The 27,917-nt window shown below is 37.8% G+C and overlaps 1 protein-coding gene across 1 annotated transcript; it reads right to left on the bottom strand.

Moving 5' to 3' along the window:
- Positions 1-27,917, bottom strand: RADX (RPA1 related single stranded DNA binding protein, X-linked). Its single transcript, XM_074882366.1, has 15 exons — positions 27,184-27,917; positions 26,284-26,426; positions 25,172-25,364; positions 21,871-21,979; positions 21,626-21,717; positions 21,409-21,531; positions 20,226-20,333; positions 17,803-17,970; positions 17,094-17,254; positions 16,403-16,614; positions 15,177-15,245; positions 9,830-9,909; positions 5,508-5,801; positions 4,033-4,215; positions 1-3,137 (listed from the first exon to the last, which is right to left on the bottom strand). The coding sequence occupies exons 1-15, from the start codon at positions 27,779-27,781 to the stop codon at positions 2,992-2,994; spliced, it is 2,679 nt and encodes an 892-aa protein (XP_074738467.1). The 5' UTR covers positions 27,782-27,917; the 3' UTR covers positions 1-2,991.

Below are 27,917 nucleotides of genomic sequence, written 5' to 3'. Positions count from 1 at the left end.
TTTACAAATATTAATTCATTTATTTATATTTTTCAGTTTTCAGTGTTGCACTAAGTTCTACATCACATTAATTCAAAAGTGATCTTACCTCTAAGATCTATGAATTAGCAAGTTTTATACACTTGAAAGTACCATTAGCTACATACAGTTTACCTTCTTCTGTTTTTCTTTGAAATTAATGATGGAAACATAAGAAACATGCAAATGTAAGATTTTAGAGCACAGTTCTTCAGTTGGGTATGAACTCTACAGTTAGAGAATGTGCTCTGATAGTACTTTACCCTCAGCAGTGGCAATATACAGCAGCAAAAAAGATTATTCCTATGACATTTTGCAGGAGTAAAGATTCTGTATCTTGGTTTAACATGGCAAAATTAACATGTTTTGACAGACTCAGGATCAAAAATACTTTGGTTTTATACTTGTGTCAATAAACACCAAGTGAAATAAAACAGCAAGTAGTTTCTTTGCAGAGAGGACCTTCGCCCCAGTGCTACAGCGCTGGTTTGGCAGGGAGAGGGGAGACAGAGTGGTGGAACCATCTATTAACACTGCAACACTTCAGAAATGGAAGTCAGCATATTAAGTTCAGTGTAACTCACAGGGATGGGGTAAGCGCCTCTACAGAATGAGAGTATTGAAATTCCAAGTCTGCTACGGGCATTGAATATTCTCTAGCTACAGAGAGCCTGTGCTTCTAACACTGGCATTTCACTCTGCAAGACTAAGCATCTCTCCTTCCCAGCTTCTGCTATGAAAAATTTCAGACGTCACCTCTGTAAAATAAAATTACATACTTTAAAGTCCCAAGCGCATAGTATACATATTCCACACCATTCTGGTATTTCTTTTAGAGTTAGGAAGTCCTAACATGGAGGATGAAATGATTAATGCTATGTGTTTAAAGTGTACTAAGCAGTGCAATGCGGCAAAGAGCATTGGCTGTGTTTCTGTTGGGTGGGATGGGTGGGATGGCTAGAGCAGCTGAACAGAGTGGCCCCACGACAGGGTGAGCCACATCAGTCCTTTCATACAAAGATAATTACTTTAAAAATTGCTTCTAGAAATAATGGTTTCATTAAAATCAGACTTCGGCCTGAATTATATCTACATAAAAAATACTGGCTGACACAGTCAGCATGGCTCAGTTTAGTACACGAAGTGCTGGTGCTAATCTCTCTCGCTCTAGAGCAATGGCCTCTAATCTTCACATACCCATAAGCAACAAATTACACAATAACATATTGCGAGCAGCACCACGCTCTTCTTGGGTTGGTATGTTTTCATTTTGCCTTCTGTGGCAAGGTTACAAGGTACTCTGATAGGCATGGGTTGACAAACATTGCTCTAGAACTAATACTGTATGATCCATACAAAATATAAACATACAATACATAGTCACATTTAACTTTTAGTCCCTGTGCAATTTAAGTTAAAACTTTTCTCAGTAATACATTTTAAAACTGTAAACCACACTAGAGAGACAGAATAATGTTATCAATTTCTTTAGAATGTTAAGGCTTTTACTTTTTATCTTGAAGTTGCCTATGAACTTGTACTATAATAAAGACACTTACGTTTCTCCTTCAATTACCATTAGCTGAAGTTAGGGTACAGAATTTAAGTGCTTGAAGACAAAGTCCACTGTCCCCAGGGCAGAGGAGTGAGCTACTAGTTGAAAGAGATACTCCTTAATTACCAACAGGCTGCTAAAACGTGCCTAGAAGTTTTCCACAAAAGAATAAAAATCTGTGTTTATAAATTAACTCTTTGGTCAATAATGGTACAATTTAATTGGCAAGCGTCCATAATGCAATCATTTCTTCTCAAAGAACTGAACTGAGACTAGTTGTCAAATAGCAATGTATTTTAGCTCCTGCTCAAGAATAATTTCCTAAGGACCCAGCTGTATAAATGATTTGAGGCTGTTTGACATGGGGAGAAAAAGTGGGACTTGGTTCTGAACTCAGCAGGAGCCAGCTGCTACTTACAGGCAAAAAGCTGACAGAATTTTAGTCTCCTGCTCTTGTGGAAGCAGCAGCTTCTCGCAGCTGCTGAGCTCCTTCATGTACTCAGAATACAGCTATTAGTTAAAAGAAAGAGGATAGTGGTGATCAACAGGAAAAATACGAATTTTTCTATGGTGTGACAATCCTGCCATGCTAAGCACTCCTTGAAGAAAGTTCTTCCTCTTGCAAAACTAGAAGCAAGTTCCATAACAAAGTTTTTTTTTAAATATTTCATTATTTTTTTATTAATAAATAAAATATGTTAAAAACCTTTGGGTGCTATACTCACTACCCTACGCTGTATATACAAAAGCAGACATATAAAGACACAGCAATTGATGTGGCTAAGGCATAAAGAACTAAAAGTGGCTTCTTGGATCACTGAGTCCAGACCCCAATACTAAAGGCACTGTGGTATTTAATCACTTTCACAAACACAGTAAGCTTCAACCCTAAAAAGCAGTTAGGCTGCCCCTAATACCTCCCACTAAAAGATCACTATAGATCATAACAGCTCTAATGCTCAAAATTATTCTAATTTCCAGCCTAAATTGATATCACAGCCAGTTAATTCTTTTGCAAACACTGCCTTTAATATTGGGAAAGCCTGTCTCTCTTCTCAGTTCTCACCCTGATATAAACATTTCCTGTGCACGTATGTGCACAGGCAGAGAAAGAGAGGTAACAATCATATTTATACTCCTCGGTATCCTATCAAAAAATAAGCTCACTGTATTGCCTATTGATCCTTTTTGAACATAAATGACCAAGACATTATCTGTTTCAAGACTGCCAAAAAATAAAGGCAACAATCATCCTTCTCAGTTACACGGATGACTATGGCAATTGCTCTAAGAATCGTAATTTTACGTTTGTGTCTGCTAGTTCTAGAAAAGTGCAATGTGTAGAGGGTGTATTCAAGTTACAGCAATTTTATTTCCCTCCTTTTGAACAATATAAATCTGAAAAATAAGTTATTAAATTACATTGATTCCAGCACACCAGGTTCCACTGTCTTGTAGATTTTGCTCAGGAAGACTTCTACCTTATCATCACCCAAGTGACAGATGTCCAAGATGCAGACAACATGTTTGCCGTCTAGATCCATTGCTGCTTTTACAATTTCATCTAGAAGTTAAGAAAAGGTGTTTTAATATACATACAGTAAAAACGTATACTGAATTGATATTGTTTTCCATGCAGTAATGTGTATATGTTCAAGCTTCTTGCAGTGAAAAACTCTATTAAATGCCCGCCTAGTGGGATTTTTCTTTTTTCTGGTAGAATTTTGTTCGTAAATTCAATGACTAGAAATTATAGCATCAGAACTTAGATATGCAAAAGCTGAAATATGCACTACTTAACCATTAGTGATTCTCAGATTTCACAGTATTATTCAAGGAAAAGTAAAGATGTATGTAAATAAAATCAGGTCTGTCTACATAAGCATGCAGAAAACCACGATGCTTCTATTGCATTTTGCAGTATGATACATGTTAATAGTATTCACCATATTTGCTGGAAGGTGATAGTAATTAGAAGCATATTCTGAAAGAAAATAATTCAATAGCAGGCAAATACTTCAGTTTATAGGCACTGTAGGTTGCGTTAAAGGAGCTGTTCAAAGTGACATCAGTGAAATGGATTGACAGATTGACAATTATTCCACTCTATTTCAAAGCAGATCAAGCCAAGAGTCACATGCTCAGCTACACGTACTGACTTCTATGTCAGTATGATTTTGCCTCAACAAATAACTGCAAATACTATGTAGGTCACTTAGGAGTTTGTGGTTTGGATATTAAAATACTATCTGCAGAGTATGAGAACAGCTCCAGCAAAAACTGCCTTGAAAGTTCAGTATTACATCTATTTACTAAAGGTAGTCACACAGAATTTATGGATCTTTCACTGAAGACATAAACAATGTCTGACCTACAACAGAGATTTCTATAGAGGATTAACTCCTGAAAAATAAAACAAGAAATGATAAATGAGTAATGTCAGTGAAAGCCAGTCTCACTTGAAAGTGGAAACATGTCATGACGCCTTCCATTGCTAGTGGCCTTCTGCTGACATCCAGAGATGCAACTCATATGAGACAGTAACGTATCATGTTGAATGTCTTCCAGTTGAAATAAATGGGGATCTTCAGGACAAAACAGTGGAAGAAATGCAACATCTATTGCTACATCATGGTTTATACCTGTTGAAAAAAAATATTTAAGTTAGCAGAAAAATTAATCTCCAGCCCATTAGCAACTTCACGCACCATTTCTTTTTTTTACTATTACAGGCCAAACACTGATTTTCATTTACTTGTTCTTTGTCCATTAATTAATAACTAATGTCTAAAAATACATTTTAATATATACATATATATGCATTTATACACGAGCACATTCAAATTGATATGATGTTGTAACACGCTATGATTTAAGGCTAACAATGCTGTTAGCTCAGAAAATATTAAGCCAACATTGAAAGCCATCTCACACTCCTTTTTAACTTTATCACTGCTACAAGGGCAAAGAAATTCATTTTACAACCAGTATATCTATGCAATATGAGGTGCAATACTTGCGCTACTGTCATCTTGACTATTATATTGTAAGTCCCAGGATTCTAATGACTGTAAATATTCAAACACCTTCTCTGAAAACCTCCCTTAGCAAATAATGGAAACTTTCAAATTATGGAAACTTTAACATCAGCATCATTAAGCTAGACAATTTCCTTCTCCTTTTAATAGGAAAACAAAATCAAACAGATTAATAGCCCACAGTAATGCTAACAAACAGATAGACATCAACTTGCATATATATATTTTAACAAATAAAGATCAATCAGCTGACACTTTGTGCTAACCAGAAGCAGCAGAGAGCAGTTGATGAGTATGGCTAAAATACAGCCCTCAAATTTTCTATCATGGAAGAAAGGGACTTTAGGAGCAACTCTGCTCAAAAAACAACTCAATGAGAATAAAGCTCAAAAGAAGTATTTTGAGTATTCTTAAAGGGAAAAGGACAACTAACTTGTTTCTGATAAATACCTCTCCAGCAGGAAAGTCAGCTGTCAAGTGCAATTGAATAATTTACCCGATTACGTCAGACTGGTTGAACTAGTAAACAGGACCTCTAATTGTAATAATCAATAGCTTAGGGACTACACACATTCTTCAAATGATACACATAAGGCTATCAAAAAAATTGCAATTATATAAAAAGTAATACTAGAAATTGATCATTTCATTTCAAGGTATTTTTAATAAGAATTACAGCTTTCAGGTAGAAAAATATCCTAAATCGTGACTTCAACAAAAATCTAAAACATCAATAATTTTTTTAAACTTCAAGAAATACTCAGAATCAAGTGATAGAGAAATCCATTCAGTTTCAACAAACCTTCAAGTCATTCATAAGTTAATGCAGCAAAAAGCAACGATCTTATACTGCTCCTGCTTAAGCTTTTTTAGAAGCCAAGCTACCAAATACTTACCCAGAACTGTCACTTCGTAATACCCAAGGCCACTAGCACTTTTAAACTCATTGATATTTTTATCTGTCCTGGTTTCTTTTGGCTGGTGCACTGCTGCATAAAGGTTGTACTGTTGCATAAGTAAGTCTTTGTGCACATAATCAAATTTACGTGGGATGCTTTCTGGGAAAATTGTGCTGTGGTGCAGGTATTTCATTAACTTGTCCTTCACTTGTGCCCACAGGTCACTCTGCCATGAATCACGAGTTCTTCCCGTCTCTTCAGTTTCAGGTATAGCACTCATTCCTTCTCGGTCTATTATAAACACAGAAAATATTTAGCTGTTTATATGCTCATGGAATCATATCACTTCTCTGCTAGATAAGAAATATTTTCGTTAGAACATTTCAATTATGAAGACATGGCAGAATGTTCAAAACGTACAACACAATGAATTAAATTGGGGTTGGAACATGAGTAAACTGGTAACCTTAGAAGCTAGACTTGTAGTAAAAAGACTTATTTCACCACACAAAGAGCATCATCATGGCTTATTTTTGGAGGGCACGTAACTTGTTTAATGAACAGCCAGAAACTACGAAAACAAGTTTAAAATGGGTACAAGTGAAGGTAAACTTTTTCATCCCTTGCACAATTAACTATATGCTTACATTGAGGACTATGCTACATTTAAAATTTCTTGCTATACACTCAATGATAGCTCCATTCTTCTTTCCTATTACATGTAACTTGAGGATTGTTAATGGTAAAAGCTTATACAGCCATCACCTCCCATTTTGAAGGGAAGTGTTAAATCCCACCTTTTGAGCTTATCAGAAAGCTCATTTCAAAATATTCCCATTATAGCCTTGTAGAGCTCCTCCATCTCCTGTGAAACAACTTCTCATCAAGTAGCCTTCTGAACAGGGTATATTATTCACCCCAATATTTCTCTACAAACATGCTTTTTGACTTCTTTTTAGGCATCATAATTGCTACGATGGGAGTACCAGGATGTTAAAAAACGAAGAAACCAGAATGTACACAGACAAACTTCATACAACACGTGCAAGAACATTCAACATGGGAAATGAGAGTCTTGCTGCATTGAGTTAGACAACAAAGGACAGTGAATTTAAAGAAAATTGACACTAATACTGAAATTAAAAGTGTGCTCCAGATTGCATAAAGCAGCCTGCAGTATTTTTCTCACAGAACTGGAATTAATCATAAAAGGTAAAGGGGCACATGACAGCTGCTACACGAAGAAATGTTTTTTCTCACCATTTTACTTGGAGAATTACAGTATTCTCTACAAGTGTGAAGACTTAATACTATACCTTAGGCAAATAAAGTACAAAGAAGTTTCCTAATCTAACCCCCCTTTCTCTTTCTAAAACTTTCATCATTACTTTACTTTTCTCCCTCAATATATGATCGGTGCTGTAACTGTAATTTTTGTATGTCCTACTTGTACAATCCTTATTAACTCAGCATAAACAGATGTGTAATCAGGACGGCACAGTGGGAACAGCCACCACTGGTTATTTAAATAATAAGATGCTGAAATCTTTAACAATCTGACCGTGTTTTAGAAGAAAAATAAAGCGTTTGAACTCCTCTAGGTACCAGAGACCCTCTTGGCAGCAAAGACTACTTTCTTCTTTAAACCAATCAAAAATATAAAAATGGCTATGGTGAACATTTAAACACATGATTTCCCACAAAAAGCAATTGAGATGAACCCTATTTTGAGTTCAGCTAGCAGAAGAATTTTTTTTAAATCCACTGTATAATTCCAGTATACAGCAGATGTTTTTTTCTTGTAAAATTTTAGAATTTAATTTGATCATCAGCTTACACTGTTACTATAAAGTTCGTTTCTTGCAAACACTTTTGTTAGTAAATCTGAGTCAGTGCATTTCTGCTTTACAGTCACATTTCATTATCTTGCAGCACTGGCTGCAATCTTTTACTCCTCCTTTGTACCTCTTGCAAAAAACAGTATCTGGAGTAAATGAAATTCCAGTGAGTGAACCTTGTCCCAGCACCCCCCCCCCCCCCCCCCAGCCAATACCTCAAAAAAGATATTTCAACATTTAAAAAAGGCACTTAAAGATATCCAAACCACAATAAATAATTAATCAGCTCTTTTTGTACATCTACCCAATGACTACTACAAAGTGTTACTTTGATGCAGGCTGCTATGATATGGAGCTGCTAAGAGACAGAAGGGTCAGCACCACTAACACATAGTTACAAAGGGAGAGGGGAAAAAATTTCATGTTCCCATAAATAGCTTCTAAAGGCAGCTAAGGGCAGTTTCCCTTGCTGTCATTTAAAAAAAACCAAAAGCTCTACCTGGGACCATGGTAACATCACTATGAAGCTTAGAGTAACACTTTTCCATTTTATATGGTACCTATGACCTGCATATCAGTAAATGGAAAAATAAGTATATGATACATAAGTAATTGATATATAATCTCAGAATACTGAAAAAAAAGGTATCTTCAAAATCTGAAGAAAGACAGCATAGAATAGTGTTCACTTTGATACATACACCACCATTAGTAGGCTTGTTAAGCAAAATATAGACATGCTGTTATTTAGATAAAACTAGCATCAGCTAAACAATTAGTATTTTATATAAGACTAATAATATTGCCGGTAGGACTGATGTTATGTGAGAAAAATATGTGCATATGTTCAGTAGCTACATTTACTAACATATTCATATAATTATTGTATACTTACATTAGATGAGAGACTGATTTGTTTATTTTGGACTACACTCAAAATATCAGCCAACTGAAGTTAAATAGGGTTTCACATGCAGTGAGGAAATACTAGTGTGAATTATATTTTAATTTAAGAATAAAAGTATCTAAATAGATCTGTATTACAGCTATAAATATCTAAATATAAGTATCTAATGCAAGATTTTTTTACTACAGTTAAGAAATGAGACATCTATTTCATTGTACATCTTCACATCCTTTTTTTTTTTTTTTTTGAAAACCAACCTTTTAAACCAACCCATTGAAACTGCATACATGCATTCATTTTATGAGATCTACCCAACAGCCCACCAATTCTAGAGAGAGTAACAGCATAGCACAAACTCTACAGCTACCAGAAATGCCTCTAAAAATAATTTCAGGTGAGAACACTCAATCTGATTTCTCATTTTAAAAAGCAACAATAAACTTGATCAAAGACTAACAACCAATAAAGTAATTCATTATCAAACTGGCTTACTTTTCTTACTTTTGAACAACAGATCTCTACACAGTACCTGAGGCTGCTCTTTCTCTGGAATAAAGCTTCACTTTAAACAACTATCTGTACAAATTTTTCTCCAATTTGAAAGTTTCCTCATCATTTCAGTCTCTTTAATATATTAAACATTCGGGAAAATTCACTGTAATTTCTATTGCTTTAAAGCAGCACAATGGAGTAGATCATCATCAACAGGCTACAAAGATAACCTATTGTGGTCATTACTAAATTAAGATGAACTGCTGCCTTGCAAAAATGAAAGGATGGACAACATTATACATAATATAGCTATACATAGGAGTAAATTGGCAGATGTTAATGTTGGGACAGATGCTAGTAGTAGATGAACTTTTAGAGAAAATTACATGACTCAGAGTATATTCAGTCAGCTTTAAAAACAGGAAAACATGTCATGAAATTAAAAGCAGACCAAGTTGCACATAAGGCAAATTAAGCTTCTTTCTTCATCCAAAACCAGATATCAAGAACTGCATGGAACACGAGTTTATTTTTCAATCACAAAGGAAGAAAGAAAAAATTAGTAATATTAACTTAGAAAAATCCCTAAACCAAACATCATTCTTATTACTGGCTTATACGTTTCATCTATTTCCTCCCCACATCTTGTATTTGTCTTTTTAATTAAATACTCACATAGCTTTGGGGCTACCTTCCCAGAGAGGAACAATTTTATCACATGCAGATCACTATAGCAAGAAAACTGCCAACAGAAAATATGCAGTCTTATGCTAGTAAGCACTTCTGGGGTACAAAACTAACTTAAAACTTGCATAAAGCAACACAGAATTTATTCCCCCATACTGGAAAACAGCCCCACGCTGTCCTTCCAGCCATCCTTTAGAACACATCAGGGACACGATGGAGCAGAATGACATTAACAATACCTTGCTACAGTGGCCCCTAGAGGTTGATGCAGCCAGATGTAGGGAACAGCTGTCTTGACAAACAAGGGTTATAAGGCTTTGTTGCCTATTTTGGACCTGAAGAGAAGAAGCAGACTTAAACCTCCTAAGGTTATGTAGCAACTATTTGCAACGTACCTGTGCAGCACTGTAAACTGTCTGATACAGCTTGTCCGTTTTTATCTTGCATGGAACCTTCATGTTGAAATTCATCCAAGCTATAAAAAGAAAGTTATAGCATATATATATTTAAAACCTATTTAACCTCAAACACTGAGCAGCAAAAGTTCAAAGCTTGACAGATTTCTAGAGATAAATGATACGAGCTCAAATGAGTGGGCACTAGTACCTGGTTTCATACCACAAGACTTGTAACATAGCAGCTTGACATAACAAGACCTGCTACGCTCAGTAAATCGGTTTTGAAGAGCTTAGGACAAGAACTACTGTAGTTCTTTGCTTTATGAAGTAGACAGGAAAGCATTTTACACTCAAAACCCAGTGTTTGTTGCCCTCTACTGGGCACCTGCTGGAAATAGCATGTGTGACACTAAAAGCTGAACATCACAGATGGCCAACAGGTTTACGACTCGATTCTGAAAAACGGTTGCGCAGCATGCTGCTGCACTTTCATATCGGCACCCTGCAGCAGTCAAAAACAACGCACGAATGGAGCCTTATATTCCAGAATCCAAAATGATAGAGAAATTACAAACATATATTTTCCTTTGGATATACTACCCTGTTTTAACAATCGGTTCAATCAGGTAAAATAGATTTTTGTTATACTTTCATTTTTAACCATGAAAGTTTGAATTAACAGAAAGCAACTATTCTCTAACAACCTCTAATGAATTACCTAGGATATTATGCAGGATAAAAATGTAACAGATACTCTGCATCCACAACATGGTAAAAATAAGCTCTAGGCCCATTTATTCCTTTCTTCTTTGCTCTGTTCCTTATTATAAACTCACCATAATGTCTGAATAGACTTAGGAAAAAAACCTATCTTGATTATCTTGCATTACAAATAACTGAGACATAGGCAAGACTTTATTAAGGTACCATCAAAACTCCAGACTACCAAAGCAGTTACTAATAAAAGTTTGTAACTGCAAATACATAGATAGTGAAAAGGGAATCAAAGACGAACATGCTGTTTAGTGGGACATTCTGTTTTTCAGTTATAAGGATTTACAGGGTTTTTTTTTCAATTTTTCCCATGTCAGATATGAAATTTTCAAGACAGATCCTATCAATGTTTCATAAAAAACAGAAAATATCTAAAATCTAGTGAAAAGATAAAAGGAAATACATTGTGGTTTTTTGAGTATGAAATGCACTATCATCATGGTGTGGGCTAAGTAATGGAGTGACCTTCTTGTAATCTCCAACACTAGGCACAAAGGAGTCCTCACTTAAGCAGCACAAACTGCAATTGAGGTTTCAGCCACCTAATTTTGTAAACAAAAAAAGCTGCCACTTGGAGAACTTTAAAACAGCATGACCTTACTTGTCTCCAACCAGCCACCCAAGCTTCTCAGCAGACTTGTGTTGAAAATGTTAGTAAATGAAAATTTGTATCTGTTTCTATGTGACTTTGTAGTCCAAAGCATTTTTCAAATTTTGAAGTCCAGGGCAACCTCAGAAAAATGCATGCAAGATGTCAGATCTACACTGATCCAGTGGTATTTTTATGTTTTCTGTGAAAGGTAGCAGGAAAGTGTCTCTTTCTAAAATGATAATTCAGTAATTACACTGTGCTTCCTATGGTATTATTTCTAAATAAAAGAATGTTTCCATGAAAATAATATCTTGTGAAGAATTAATTCCTTTTACAAGAACCATCATGGAAAATAATTATTGTGTATGCATAACAATAAATTAAACATTGACATACCAGCTATATTAGCATGTTTTCAAGCCATTAGAAGACATTTTCAAAAGTACTAACAAAAGTAGTCTAATTAGAAATTAATGCCCACAAAACTAATTCTCACTTTTGAGACTCAGACTTCTCAACAAGAGACATGAAAATCTAGCACTATGTTGAGAAAGGCTTGCTCAGAAATCACCGTGTCAAGTTAGATATATGCCAACTTCCCCCTTCATTAAAGCAGAGGATTAAACCAAATCACACTGCTGACAAGTTGATATTATGGAGTTGGTTTCTTTCCTTTTAAAATTCTCTAGTTTTAGAGGTGAATAGGCTCTCATTAAGACCTAATAGAGCCTCTGAAAAATATGAAAATAACTTGCCACAATTTTTCCCCACTTCTTTCACAGATCTGTAGCTGGGGTGGTTTCTCCTACCTGCCCGACGTGTTATTCCTACAGGACTGCTTTGTGCTGGATGTGCATACACTGTAACTTGAGCTACATTCGTAAGGGAAACCTACTTGTCTATACACACAGTTGATATGTTTCTTTGCCAGCCAGCATGCCTGCAACCCACCTGATCTAACCCAAACCCTTCCATTTCCTGCAATATGCTGTGGCTGTTGTACACCAGAACAGCCACATTCCTGTTTTGCCCATGCCAGCTTTATAAGAACTTGTGCCATGCTGAATTTGCTATTCCCAGCCTGCATTCTGCAGACTCCCCTTTCCACAGATGCCCACTTGCAAAAAAGCCTTTATTCAGTATTTCTGGATGCACTGGTATTCAGCTTTTCAGTCATTTTACTTTGAAGTATTGTCAACAAAAAAAATATTAATCAAAATAGACGGCAGATGAATACTTTTAGAAAATATTGGAAAAATAAGCATGTCTTGTGCTTCACACCTGTTTCCTAAGCACTGGGACTAAATGTGATGAATAAAATTAAGAAAAAATAGTTACAACTTGTAGCTATGCCCAAATGATGTGAGGAATTAAAGTGCCTCAAAACAACAAAACAAAACACCCCACTCACTGACATATAACTGGTAAAAGCCTTATTTTATAGACTGGTTTGAAATCAACTTAACTGTCATGACACTATGATGGTATATGCACCTACCACAGCAGTAACAGAGAAACCAAACAGTCTTCTACAACAATTTGACAAGTCTACAGAAATTGAATGTTGGTATCTACCAATTTCTCCCTGAAAAATTCCGATTGATGTGAAAAAGGGGTCTGAAGGAAGTGTCAAATCCTGGGAAACTTTCAGTCATGCAAACCTCAGGCTGTATTTCCCCGTATAATGGAATCCCCATCCCTTAGCTCTCATCGTAGGGGAGGGAAAAAGGAGAAAAGGGTTTAAGTTACATGAACATTTAGAAGTGAAACTGCAAGGATAGAAGCATACAAACAAGTTACTTTGAGGCAGTGTAGAGTGTGAGCAGGCAGTGCACCAGCAACTCCGTGGTAACTGCAGTGCTAAACTTACAAATACTAAAATGCTAAGAAAACTACTGGGTTTTTTCACTTCCACATAAAAATAAGCCTTTCTAAAATTCCTGATCTTTTCCCATACACAATAAACTATCAATTAAACTACCTAGGGGTACGTTGAATGCTTAAAAGTACATTTATGTCAAATGTCTCTACTAGTAAGGATATAAATATCAACAATAATATTAAATTAACCAGTTTCTTCTTACCTTGTTCTTTCTGAAACCCTTAATAATCAGATAAATAAGTCACCTCAAATGGAGGAACTGAGGTTGTCAATAAAGAGCCTTAAAATAAGCTTTTACTGTTTAAAAACAAGAAAACTTAAAAATGCAACCACATGCTGAAAAACTGCACAAAATACTTGGTGCAAAATAATCTAAGCTAGAATATGTACTTCAAAATATATTTCTACTGTTGTTATTTCATCAACGTATTAAATATTTCAGTGAGAGCCAACATTCTGCTACTTCTAAGAAACAGGACAGAAAACAATGCAATTTTAAGGTATGTCAGGCTATTTTTCTTCATATGTTTCTTTTGCAATTTGGAGAATTCAGCACAACTTCATAGTTAATTACAGAAACACACAAGTTACCTTTTAATTATATAGAGTGAACCAGCTTTCCATAATCCAACACACACTTTCTCCTCCTTTAGTTGGGGTTCTAGCACTAATGGCATAGAGTGGACACACAGGTAGCGAGGAGAGTAGCAGATTGAGAAAAGCAGAGAACAAGGTAAACATGCCTTAACTTTTTGCTTCACTTTCAAGAAATGGGGAGAAAAACATTCTTCCCACCCTCCACCCCCAAGAAAAAAAAAAAGGAACATTTCTCAGCAAGTAAAAGAAAATAGGATTCCTCACATTCAAAAAAAAATCCTGATCTCCCTATGGATTTGTGCCACAAGTCCCTGCAAACTCCTGCACCACCTGCAGAGATGTGACCTTAAAGCCAGGCGTCAAGTTTTTAATGAACAGGCTGCAGAGCCAGGCAACTGTTTCCCCTAGAAAATGCAGTATCTGCCAAGAGGACCAGAGGAAACAACAGACATGAAGGCTTAAAAGAGACTCGTTTATCCCACAGAAAAAGCTTTGGCAAATGTTTTTCAAGAAAACAGGCACGCTTATAGGGCAGTAATACTTGCAGAATGGTCAACAACTTATGACCAACTGCATCATTACTATTGTTGCTATATCCCTAGCACCATGATTCTTTTTTTAGGGGGGAAGGAAGAGGTGCTAAAAGTAAACGAAGGTGGCAACTGAGGGGTATACGTACTGGTGACACAAGCCCAAAGCACCGCTGCCAAATACCCAAACATCTGAAGTTACTGACACCAAAGAGTTCAGACACTCAAGCTATCCTAGCTGTGTTTGGAAGAAATGACAAGAATTTATGGCCCTTAAACACAACGTATGAAGGAAAGTAGCTTTTTACCCCAGACTAACAAATAACAACACTCATTCAGTTTTCTTAATAATTTCCCATTTGTAGTTATTTCATTAAGTTCCAGATTTTTCAGGGCTCTGGATTTGAAATTCCTATCTGGATTTTAAAAAAACCATCCTTCTCTGGATCCAAACAGAGCTCAATAAGGACTGAGTGTTGGGTAGCGGAAGGAGCCAAGTGGCTTCTCAGGGGCAACTATACTTACACCTCTGTAGCATCAAGGATGATGTACAGCTCAGTCACTGCTAGCAAATCCATTAATGCTATTACAATGTTCACTCTGCTGGCTAATTAAGCATCCCTCCCTCCTACCTTTGATTTTCCTAGTTAAGCTGTAATCTCTCTGAAACAAAAACTACATATATTACTCTGCTTACCATGATGGATCCCTGTTACTACACACTCCCTAAGTAGCACTAGCAGCAATATAAAAATATGTTTAATAACACACTCAAAATGATGTTTCAGAATAAAATAATCCAATATATCTGAACTAGAATCAGTCCAGAGGAAGTGAATACAAAATATTAAACTCTACCCTAATCTGTTCTTTCATTTCACTTCCAATCCTGATCTGTAAAAGTTTCACTTCAAATGTCTTTGTCTCATCATTGCAATTCTTTAACATAATCAACTTCACATGACTTACCCAAATTTTCTTCTTGCAGACCGTGTGTAATAGAAGCAAGGTGTTACAGGAGTAACAGATGCACTTCCCCTTAAAGTAGGAAATTCACCATTATTTTACAGTATTTATTTAAATGGAAATACACAAAGCGAAGAACATGCATGTTTTTCTTTCAGGCAGAACTGACTTAAGACACTCAAATGATGGAATTTTTCTTATGGAACTGAAATCCACTAACAAGTTCACGGTAACACTGCCAAGACAGAAGTTCTATTCACCACGGTTTTCTTGGTCTTAAGTTTTCATTCAATCCTAATTATATTTCATCTCATTTTCCCTCAAAATATTCCAAATACCCACCCCTCTTCCCACACTATGACTTTTGGATGTGAAAAGTTGAGAAGAAAAACAAACCCTTTACAGCACGGAAAATCCACTACAAAAAAAAAAAAAGATGTGCCTGGCTAGGTTTTTGTGACATTAAATCTGTCAAAGTATACGCCAGGCTTTTAATACTCAGTATGGGTACATGAGATTTTGCACAAACATTGCAACAAAGGAAAGTCTTATACAAGCAGGTATTTTACTCTTGAATCTAATACAGCTTTATCAGACAAATTACTCTGTCTTACTCCATTTCCTTATATCAGATTGATACCCTTTGTCTATGTCTGACTAGATGCAATACAATTTCATGAAATCCCATCACAAGCAGAGCCATAGTACAAGTTATTTCGAGCCTTTAGGTTAGCGCATGACCACCATCTCCTTGCCTTTCTGACAGCAAGTTACAGCTACATGCAGTACGTTCGATTAATCAGAAAGAAAAAAATAAAGTGTGTTTGAAATTAAGGAACAGGTATACCAGATCCCAATTGTGCAATTTCAGTGAACAAATCTTATTTCCTCACACCACTGTAAGTGTTGCTGGTTCCACTGCTATGTCACTGAACTATATATGGTTCCAGTATCAACTACTTTTATTTCAAATCTGTGAGATTAACAACAAAGTAGAATAAATATTAATCAGAAGAGAGCATTGCAAAGCTGCTTTAATCAGTCCTTCATTAGCCTGAACAGTATAATTGTTATCACCTGATGATAGGAAAAGTACCTAACTACTTTTTAAAGATCAAACTATACAGGCTTTTTAAAGCTTTCTTATATATTTCTATGGCCTTGTCTCTGAACTAATTTCTGCAAACACTTTTTAGAAGATCCAGTACATATTTATGAAGAGAGCTTACTGTTCTGCATCTGTATTTAATCTGCGTGGTATCTTTCTCTTGACTGAACTCTTTTTTGATTGTAGAGCTTGGTGCTGATGTTGTTCCCCAGGAGTGCAGTGTGGCCCCAGAGTAGACTTAACTTCTTTTTTTTGAAGGTTGGTGTTTTTCCCCTTGTGAACACAGTCTTCTTTGGACATAGCAGCACTTTCAAGAGACTGAGAAGTATCTTTCTGCAACAGTTAATGGTTTAAGAGTTTCAAAGCACTTAAAGCTATCGGTTCCAAGTCAAAAATCTGCAAGCTTTAAAGAAACAATTTACCCCACCTTCTGAAAGTCATGTTGTATCTAGAAGAAATTAGCTTCTAATCACATTAATAAGATAAATTCCATCTAGAAAGTGACAGTGAATATGTTGCAGTAGCTGTCTCTCCTGCATTCTAATTTACATTAGGTTATCCAGTCAAACTCATAACTTCTCAACAGTTACCTAGTTTTACGGAGGACTGCCACAACACTTTCTGAAAAGCACGGAATCATTGCTTTTTAAAAAGTTCTAGATTATGATTTTCAAAAATTTTGCTCTCAAAATAGCAAATGAAATTAATCAAAAGACAGCGTAACTAGGTTCTGAACTCAAATGCAAAATTCTCCATTCTAATTACAATCATAGCTGCTTAAGTGCTATAGCATTAATTCTCAAACACTGTACCTGAACAAGTTCTGCTCCTGAGGCTTCTTCAGCTGCATTGCTAGAGCTGATGTATCTTATGGCACTAATTATTCCCTGGACAGCAATGCGCTTGTGTTCTCTGTAGTGCAAGTCTTCAATTTCTTTCTCCATTTCACCTATGGCTTTCAAAACCGATTCAACTGCAAAAAGAAATTTCCAGAAACAAGTTTTAAAGAAATACAACTTCAAAATGTCTGAATGCAAGGCTCAAAGGTAAGAATTTGTTACTAAATGTTAAATTGATTTAAAATTATATTTTTGAAGAATTTTAAATCTTTTTGCTGTTCACATCACACGGAAAAAATTTAAACAATAAATCTTTTTAGCTCACAAGCACCTTTTAGCATGTGTTATCAGACACCACAATTTCTGTTTCAGGTGAAATTTCTAATTCCCTGTATTCTTCAGTATAACCGTCTCAACTCTGATTTAGCAGAATACTCAGAGTAAAACTTCTGGGCAGATCTGTAGCTCATGTAAGCTGCTGCAGTTCTCCTGCAGCTAATGGTGCCATGATACTTTCTGTAAGATGAGCATCGTCATGAAAGGGAGTTTTTCTTAGATGACATTCAAATTTGTGTAATCACTAATAGTAACTGTGTTGCTTGTTAACTGATGCTTTAAATGCCTCGAGTAAGACTGAACTGAAAAAGGCTACAAATCTTAAAGATACTGGATGGTATGATACCTTTATTGTTTTTACAATATTTCAAAAAGTTATTTGGAGGTCGTGGAAAAGGATAATAGCCACCAATGACAGTTTTCTTCATTCGATCAGCTTCACTTTGTGTTTTAGTCCACTGAATGAAGTTTTTCACTTTGGTATCCTTGGTGTACGGCTGGCCCTTGTGCCACCCTTTTAAAACAGAAATAAACAGGTATTAACACCAAAGCAGGTTATTATTATTCATTCTCATCTTGAAACTATCTGAACAGTATGTCAAAAAAACTGGACTACAGAATCCAAAAGACATCTTTCCACTAGTCAACAGTGTTTTATGAAATGAGTCTCTTGAATTCCTTGACTAACACTTGCATTTGAAACTGAAAGTTAGACAAATGTAAAGTAACAAAAAGAAATAAAACAACTAGCAAAAATGCTACTAGAATACTTTCTCGCAGGAGCATACAAAACAGTAAAATGATCAGAAATTGGTTTATTAGCAGGAAAAAGCAGATAAATCATCTTCATAGGGTTCAGCAAAGATTGTTACTGACAGGTAATTTGCAAGGTATGTATTCATTGTTGGCTGCTTTAAAACCAAGATATGGACTAAAGACCAGTTTTATCAAATAAATTGTAATCTGACCAGGTCTATGTCTAACCTGTGAACTGAAATAGATCTTATCCAATGGTTTGCAATCTCCAGCTATAGTTCTCATTTAGGACCCAAAAAGACATAAAATGAACTAAACCTAGGGTGGGGGAAAGCTTAAGTATTTAATTAGAAAATGAAGCACAAAATACGCTGTAGGAAACTAAAGGAAAAAACCAACCTCTCAAACCCTTCATTCAGGAGTAAATTAAATCATCAGAAATCTATTACGAAAAAGACCAGCTTGCTTTGCTAGTCCAGTTAAGCACAAAACACCCTACCCAGCTGGTCAGGAAAGACCACGTGTATAGAACTGACCATGTTCAGGTACTTTTTTAGCACATACTTTTTGTCTATTTCTACTTGTTGGCAGAAAGATTCAGACTGGGTGACTGATACATTAGGAACACTGAATAAATGAGCTGGATAAACAAACGCAGGAAAGATACACCTACTGCATCTTACACTCCCTTGCAATTAGGCCCGTACATCACTCGCCTGCAACACTACTGTAATCTGCTTCCTGATTCAAGAGCAAAGATACTATAAAGAGCTGTGCCCAGTCCTGCCTGTGACATGCTGACAGGTGGTATCTAGTGTACAGTACCACAGCAGAGCACTGTAACTGCAGACCAGAGTATTCAGACTATCTAGAAGGGCTGTTCCTTCAGTGCAGTCCAGCACCACATCCCTTCCTAGACCACGTGGGCTCCATAAGGCCCTGCACATTGGGAAAGATGAAACGTAACAGCTCTCCAGATACTTGGTGAAAAAGAGTAGCTAAGATAAATATAGGACAACTATACCTTTTTTTTTTTTTTTTTTTGGTAATAAGGAAATTCCTCAGCCAGAAAAGCTGGAAGTGATTTTTAACACTTAAGGAAGTGGTAATTTGCATTGTTACACTATCAAAGGATTAAAACAGCCTGAAAGAAATAGTGAATTAGTAAACATGTAACTTAACCTAATAATACTTACATACTTTTCATGAGATACACCCATTAATGCCTCGCAAGAACGCAATTTGCCTTTTTCTTTTTGCAATGGTATTTCATTATTAACTCAAAGACACTTCTGACAGGGAAACTAATACTATTGTGGTGGTTTGACCTTGGCTAAATGCCAGGTACCCACCAAGTCGCTCTATCACTTCCCACCCTTTCCCCTTTTTTTCTCAATAGGGCAAAGAAGGGAAAGAAAATAAGATAGGAAAACAAAACAACCCTTGTGGGTAAAACAACAGCAGTTTTAATATAAGCAAAGCGAAGCAAAGGTCGGCGCGCGGAAGCAAAAAAAGAAAACAGATTTATTCTCTACTTCCCATGAACAGGCGATGTCGGGCCTTCTCAGGAAGCAGAGCTCCAATACACGTAGTGGTTGCCTCGGAGGACCAAGGGTGACCCCACCCCCTTCCTCCTTTCTCCCAGCTTTATACTGAGCAGATGTCATATGGTCTGGAATATCCCTTTGGTCAGTTCGGGTCAGCTGTCCTGGTTGTGTCCCCTCCCAAGATCTTGCCCACCCCGTCCCACTGTGGGGGGGGGGGAAATGTCAGAAAGAGCCTTGGTGCTGTGTAAGCACCACTCAGCAGTAGCCACAACACCAGTGTGCTATCAACACCCTGCCAGCTCCCAACATAAAACACAGCACCATGAGGGCTGCTACAGGGGAAAACCAATTCTGGCTCAGCCAGACCCGATACAACTATGCACTGATTACTTTGTTGTAAAATGAAAATACTCTTTCCATAGAAATAAGATGAGAACTACATAAAACTAAAATTAGTTTAAGTTACCTGTAATGAATATTTGACTTTCATTTGAAGTTGTAAGGTAAATTGTGCTGGAAGGATTCTCAGTGAGGTCCCGTACCACTCTCATCTGTGTACACACCAAGTATGTCACTGGAGAAAAAGAAAAACAAACCTTCAGTTTTTTTCCTGCTATGTCATTGATTTTAAAATGTCAAGACTGACACATAAGGGATTAATTTTATTAAGTGCTCTAAACAAGACATTTTAGTTCTTGACCCTACAAATGTTTCAGCGTGTATCGAGCCTCTGTTATAAATTACAATGCGGAGATATAATTAAATTTTCATTTTAATAACTGTGCAAGGAACTTTCAGCATACATATTAGGACTAAAACATGAGATACTTTATCAAGTAGGATATCAGTGAAACAAACAGTAAAAATATGGATATTAGATGGCTGTTTCTTCAGGATAATCACAGAATCACAGCATATCAGGTTGGAAGGGACCTCAAGGATCATCTGGTCCAACCTTAATAAGCATAAAATCATGAAAAGGACAAGAAATCATGACATGCCACTGCAAAGCTTCTAAATAGAGTACAAACGCACTCTTCCGTTAATATCTCAGTTAAACACTGGAATGTCATTCTTTGCCATTTCCCCAGAACACTCAAGAACAATGCAGTCACAATCTTAACAGGGTTGTGCAGCTGGTCCTGCATCATATAATATAAAAAATGCACATGACCCCAACCAGTATTAATGGAAGGATGAGTGCTTGGAGGCACAGAGAAAGAAGGCAAGAAGAAATGTTTAAAATCCTTAATTAAGGATTCCCCAGTTTGAAATTTATCATTCTTAGCTCACATGCAATAACTAACACAGTAATAAATTTGACCAGCTGTCTTCTTTATTTGACTCTGATGCAAGAGATGTTGCCCCAGGTGCTTTACTTAAGTTTCGGTTTGAAATTAATGAGATCAGATGATCAGGCCCAGCTGCCCATATATTTGTTCAGACTAACTGGCAGGTTGAAATATGATAAGGGTTTCAAATACTTAAACTAATTTTTTTATTTTTAAACTTTAGTTTCTGATCAGCTATTTTCTGTCTCAGGAGATAAACCATGTCAATTTTTTATTCAGTGGCAATTATACTCAGAATTTAAAATTAGAAACCAACTAGAAAAAACACTATAATAAGTATTATAGAGAGATGAATACTTGGGTGAATATGCTCAAACACATCTGGCTGAGAAGTTGCAAATAATTCCAGTATGAATGGTTGGTCTGAGGTCCCATCAATGGCATGTGCCCAACGATAGAGCCAGAAGTCCTCACCATGTTCTATATAAACAAATAGTAAGAAAAATGTATAAGCATTTATTCAGAAAGTTTAAAATTGTTTGATAAATTCTGAAAGTCATATTTATAGAAAGACCTCTCTTTCTTGCTCGTTCAGCCCTTCCTACAAATGTCACAAGACCAATAACATCACAGGAATGATTGTTTGGCAAGTTATCCAGTTCTGACCTAAAATCAAAACACAACAAAAATATGGGTATTTGTTAATAACAACACATAAAGCTTTCTCAGAAATTTTTCACAAAACATTTCCACTTAACATTCAGTGTAATGTAGCGAAATTTAAGTTGCAGCTTGACAACCAACAGAATTCTATTTTACCTTGTGATAAACCGATATTTAACTTCAGGTAATCCCCACTCTGGCTTAACCATTTCTTCTGGAATAATACTTATTTTAGTAGGAGGGTCTCGAACATTAAGGCTGATTTCTGACAAAGAAAAAATAGACTCAGTAACATTTAAGGCATGAATACAAATTAAAAAAAAAAAAACTTTAAAAAACACAAAAAAACCCCAGGGTAAAGTTTCTTAAATGAAGTATTCCAATTTTATCTCACTGCTTGTGAAATTATTAATCAATTCTTCTGACTTCATGTTTTCATCCTAATAAAGTAAGGAATTCAGGTACAGCATTCAACAATGCAATTTTATTACCTGAGCAATGTTATACTTTCCAGTTCCCTACATGAATCAATTAGACCCATCCAGCAAGATATTTTAAAAACCAGCAACAGAAACTAATGCCACAATACTGATTAGCTACAGAGTACTTTTTACAATAGCTTCATTCTCAAATGTCCCTAAGATCTAAACTGACTTGCAGACAATGAAGTAAAACAGAAGACAGTCTAGCAGATGAGAACTTCCACATCTGATACCAGTTCAGGTAGTTATTAATATGATAGAAATACACCACGGCAGGAAACAAAAGGTCTTCTCATATCTATTCTATAGCACCTGAAAAATTTAATTTATTAAGCAAACTGTTTAGATGCTAACAAACACAGTAAAGCACTGGGGGAAGTGAGGGGTTCTGCAACCAGATAAAAAATACAGGAGGAATGGCTTCAGCATCTAGAATACACAAGGTGGAACTCTATTGTCTCTCTCATAACGAGACAAATCTTGCCGGTATGAAAAACACAGATTCTGATGAAGTTTCTACAAGATGTTTGGGTAAGGAATTATTCAAATAATGCACCCAGAGAAGTAATTAATTAGGTATAAATAAGGTATACAATTGTTTATATAATTCTGTCCAGCCCCTAGCAGTGCAACATTAGGAAGGTGTTATGCAATCAGACCCTCTACTTCAGACTTTTCTTTTGGCTGCTGCTTTCAAGAAATGTATTTGGATGACAACTGTGGTTTTACATATGGTGTTTTAGGACAGTACCTCAGAGAAAATCCCTGAAAACAAAACTTTCCAATGCATCAAAACTATTTATCAATGGTTTCGTCATTTTGAGATTAGATGAGAGTCACATACTCAACTCAGGACTATACCCCGTGATGATTCAGAAGTTAAGGTCAAGTCCAGGCTATTTGGAACAGCAGTTTTCGTCAGTACCACGTAAATTCAGTGATCTGTGAAATGCACACAGTGCCTAGCAGTGCAAGTCCAGGTGTTGCTACTAACTATTTAAGCTTCAAAGGTTTTACGTTCTGAAACAAGCACCTCTCAGCAGGTCATACAACGCTGCAGCTGCAAACAGAGGCAAGCAACGCAGACCTCGCTTCTCAGCAACCCAGGAATAGGCCAGAAGCATACTGTCTTGCAAGAACTCTTAATTTGGAAAGACCTTCCCCTTGCTGCCTTGTTAACCCTCCAGATATATTTTACAACATTTACAGGTGAACAGTTGTAAGGAAACACTGGAAAGTTGGGATCTCATGAAATTACAAATTGGAAATAGATGATGAAAAAAGTAATTGTAACTTAAGCAATTCACTGTAACTGATTCCTTTAACTAGCTGAAGAACTTTTGGTGCACTCAATGTGCATGCTTAAAAAAAGCTGGAATATTACGCCATATTGGCCATATTAACAGAGTAGTTAGGGAGGCATTAAATTTCACTCCATCTGAACAACAAAAAAAAAGCATGAGGAGTTGCACAAAATCGATTTTATAACTGCTCTAGAAATTTTTATGGATATTCTGTTCTCTTTACACTATCTTCTTAGAGGATATATGGACATAAGATCCACCAATGCATGGAATTATGTGCTTTGTAAGCTCATACTAAGACAAAATTCTGAGCTTTGTGCTGAGAAAAGAAATAAGATACTATACATACATTGATATGAACCAAAAATTAGTAATTTCTACAGGTAATCCATGGTCTGAAAATACACCATGGCACTTCACTATAGACTGACTTTTAATTCTTCCATTACACATCTATTACCATTTACAGCCCATTAGCCTAATTTCCATTTTGATCTCTCTGTTAACATTTCTACCCCAATAACGCTTGCAGAAATTGGTAGTGTAGTGTGAATGAAGCCATTAAAATGAAGTGATATTTGCCCATAGAGAAAGTCACCTCAAAAGGCATATTTTATTCTGTCCTTTTCCTGGAGAAAGGTTTTGTGGCAATATAACTGTTTTCAGAGCTGGCCTGTAATCATCGTTAGCTTCCCTCACAAACTTCCGCTTCTGGCTAAACATTTTGCTCTCCTGCCAACTCATCACAAACACTTCAGACATTAAGATCCGGTTTTAAGGCAAAGATACATTAGGCAGAGAATACCCTGATTCTGGCAGCGAAAATATTATTTTCGTGCACTGTTTCAACCGCATTAGGAGGCTGCCATCGTTAATAACTTATACATACATCATCCTTCACTAGCACACGTATTTTGCTTGTTTCAAGGAAGTTATCTGGATTTTCTGCATGTTGGCTGTCGCTTTGTTCTGAGTATAAAAGTGCAAAAGGGGAAAGAGTTCATGTTCAGCAAAGTAGAAGAAAAAAAAAAAGTTGACCAAATCCAGTTTGAAAGGCTATTAATGTTACATTGCAGCACTTCTGTAGCACAGCTCCTTCGAGTATCTGTCACACCAAACAACTGCAAGGAAGAAAATACTTTCTCATAGGCAAGGAATATTCTCCATGCCCACGGTGCTGCTGTTTCAGCACAGACAGCAGTCATCAATGCAACTTTTTATTCAGTGGAGCTTTGCAGATAGTCTGGGCCTTAACCACAGACACTAAAATCTAGTCAGATGAGGTGACAATGTGCTTCAGTGACCTGGAACAAGGTGTGAGCAGTGCACAAACAATATCTGCATTATTACTCAGGAAGTAGATTCAGATTAAAATTCAGTACCAAGGGCCTGTCTTTATGACCCCAATACCTGAAATCAGATTTTTATTTATTTATTTTTTAAATAAAGGTTTTAACTAATTGTGGCAATAAACTTTGTAGACATGATCCGAATACAAACAGGGAACAATAAGAACCTGGATGCTAAGACACCTGTCAGAGCTAATATTTAAGGATATATAACTTATCAATTAGTCTCATCAACGGCTCACTTTCTATTTTCTTTCAGTGAAGAGCTACCTTTTCACAGCTATATTTCATTGAATCAAAACAGGTTTCTGCAATACTTAACCAATTGTAGCAAATCTCTTCATCTGTGAATCCCCTGGAGTTGGCTGTGTTTTAAATGGGTAACTGGTTTTGATCGCATACTGTTCAAGAAGAAGTACCGTGCCAACCTTCATACTGTTATACCATTCAGGACATAGTGAATTCCACAAAACCATTGACATCATGCCTGAACTATCAGCAACTTCAAAGTAAGCCTAAAGGAAAAAAAGAGACAAAATACATTCACCTTTTATTTATCATCATTCTGGTATGTATCTATTTCGGATAATGCATCAGCTACTCAACTCATGAACAATTTCGCTGATGATTACAAACAGATACAGAGTATGTTCCAAAATTTGTACTGAATACTAGAAGAAATCCCTGATTTCCACAAAAGAATTCTTCCACAACTACCCCAGCCCAAACTCTTATCTTTCCAGTGCTCAGCAATGGTAGGTGATGCCAGTTTCACTCTAAGGTTTAAGACAGTTTAGTAAGTCTTTATCTTAACCCATGGGTTTTTCCTCGCCTTTGCTCTTCCAATTCTCTTCCCCACTACCTGGGGGTAGGGGAGACCAACAACCAGCAGGTGAGTGCTTAGTTGCTGGCTGGGACCAACCCACCACACCTCCTATCTCCATTTCCAAGAGGCTCTACACAAAAAAATCACAAGTAAAACATATTAGGAAAATCATCAAGAATTTTACAATCAAACAATCTGGAAGTCACTGGGTGAGAGAATTAGGGGATACAAATTGTTAAAATCTGTTTGCCCCCTTTTTTTTTTTTTTTTTTTGACAAGACAATTTCCATCTTTCACAGCATAGAGACCAGAAACATTTAGGCTGTTAAGCTACTAAAAACTCCAAATATTTTTTTCTTCACAAAAAGCTCAACTATAGTAACTGAAACACATCCACCAAAGTCTGTACATACGATCGCTAAATTCACCATTTTCCACTTTTAGAGTGCTCCCACTTTTAGGGCTCAGCATTTTTGTAAAGGTAGCATTTTTAATATATAGTAGCTACAACATAAAACTTAACTTCATGTGCTTACTATATGGGAATAATGATTTCCAAGTACCCTACAGCTATTCGAGCGTTAACCTACATATTTATCCTTCTTTACCTGATAAGGCATATCCAGCTTTTTCTCTGGTTTCCCATAGTACCTTAGTCTAGATTTGTACAGGACTCTCACAAGAAGTGGATGGAAGTGAACTCTGCTTCTCCAGGTCATTTCCAGCTGACCAAGAGAAGTCAGCTTGGAGACTAAGGAAAAAAAAATAAAAAATAAAAAAGACCAAAGGCAAGGACAAAAAAAGGAAGTAAAAAGACCAAAAAAGAGCATTCATGTCTGAACATTTAAGTTTTCAGGAGTTAAGTGCACAGAACAGGATGTCACGTGTGTTTTCTTAATGTTTCTAGCATCTAAAGAGGTTCATTTGCTGATGCTATTCACCACGAAATCCTGTTCTGAGCTATCTGCACACATCACAGCTTTGCTTTTTGTTTTGGGTTTTTTTTTTTTTTTGATTGAAAGCGCGATGACCCATTTAAAATGGCACAGAAGTGCTGTCAGATGAGCAGAAGAGCTACCACAAACGACACTGTCATGAGCCTACCAGGGCATCGCACTTGTGCCGAAGTTCCGCTTACACCTCCCTCCTCACCAGGCTTCGTGGACCGGCCCGCGCCCCCCAACACTGACCACATTTTGGGAGGCAGCTTCCAGGGGCGACCCCCCAGTCCCACAGACTAGCCAAGAGGCTACCGCTGTTTTTGACACCTCCGAAGGCTGGGTGCAAGCACCACGGCCACGCATTTTCAGTCAACCTTTCGTGAGGTTTAAAAAACCCTCTCCAAGTAACGAGAACAGGAAAACTGCGATACACACGGCGCCTTCGTATCGGTGCCTACGGCAGCCGGAGGGTCGCTCCGGAGCGGGGAGCTCGGCCCAGCTACACAAGCGACACGCGGGCGCCTCCGGGCCAGGCCTCCCCCCTGCATCCCCCTCCTCTCCACTTACCGTCGACGTCCACCTGCGCCTGGGTCTTGTCCGCCACCCACATGTCCCCGTAGGGATCCTCGTTGTTCCACAGCGGCAGGTAGCGCTTCTTCTCGCCGCGGAGGGGCGGCGGGCGGCGGCGGGGCGGGGGGGGTGCGTCGGCCCCATCGCCGCCGACCCTCTCCAGCTCCTCCAGGCAGAGGAACCCGTAGTTGAGGCGTTTCTCGTCGTACAGGTAGGAGCAGCGCGTGAGGCGCAGGCGCGCGCCGGCCCGCAGGTGCGCGCGCTGCACCAGGCCGTTGAGGCGCGGCGCCAGGTAACAGCGCTCCAGGCGCGCGCCGTCCGCCAGCGTCACGTCGTACCAGTACTGCGCCGCGGCGGCGGGCGGCGGCGGCGGCCCCTCCGCCAGGTACCGCTCCACCGCCACCACCGTCACCGGCGGCGGCTCCGCGGGGGCCACGCTCAGCCGCGAGGAGCCCCGCACTTCCTCAAAGACCCTCTGCAGCCAGCAGGCCCCGCCGCTCGCCGCCGCCGCCCCCCCAGCCGCCGCCGCCCCCCGCCACCGCCGCTCCTCGGCGGGGTGAGCGCTCCCGCCGCGTTCCGGGGTAGGGTCCTGCATGACAGCTTCCTCACGGCCCCTCCCCCGGGGGCGCGGGAAGCCGGGGCCCAGGGCCGCCGCTGGGGAGGGGGAGGGCGGCGGGAGACGGCGGCCGCGGCCTCCTGCTGTCACGGGCTGAGCCAGGGCGCCGCCATGG

The sequence above is a fragment of the Strix uralensis genome, chromosome 13, assembly GCF_047716275.1.
Source record: "Strix uralensis isolate ZFMK-TIS-50842 chromosome 13, bStrUra1, whole genome shotgun sequence".
In the NCBI taxonomy this organism is placed as follows: Eukaryota; Metazoa; Chordata; class Aves; order Strigiformes; family Strigidae; genus Strix; species Strix uralensis.
This window is presented reverse-complemented; position numbering and strand designations above follow the sequence as displayed.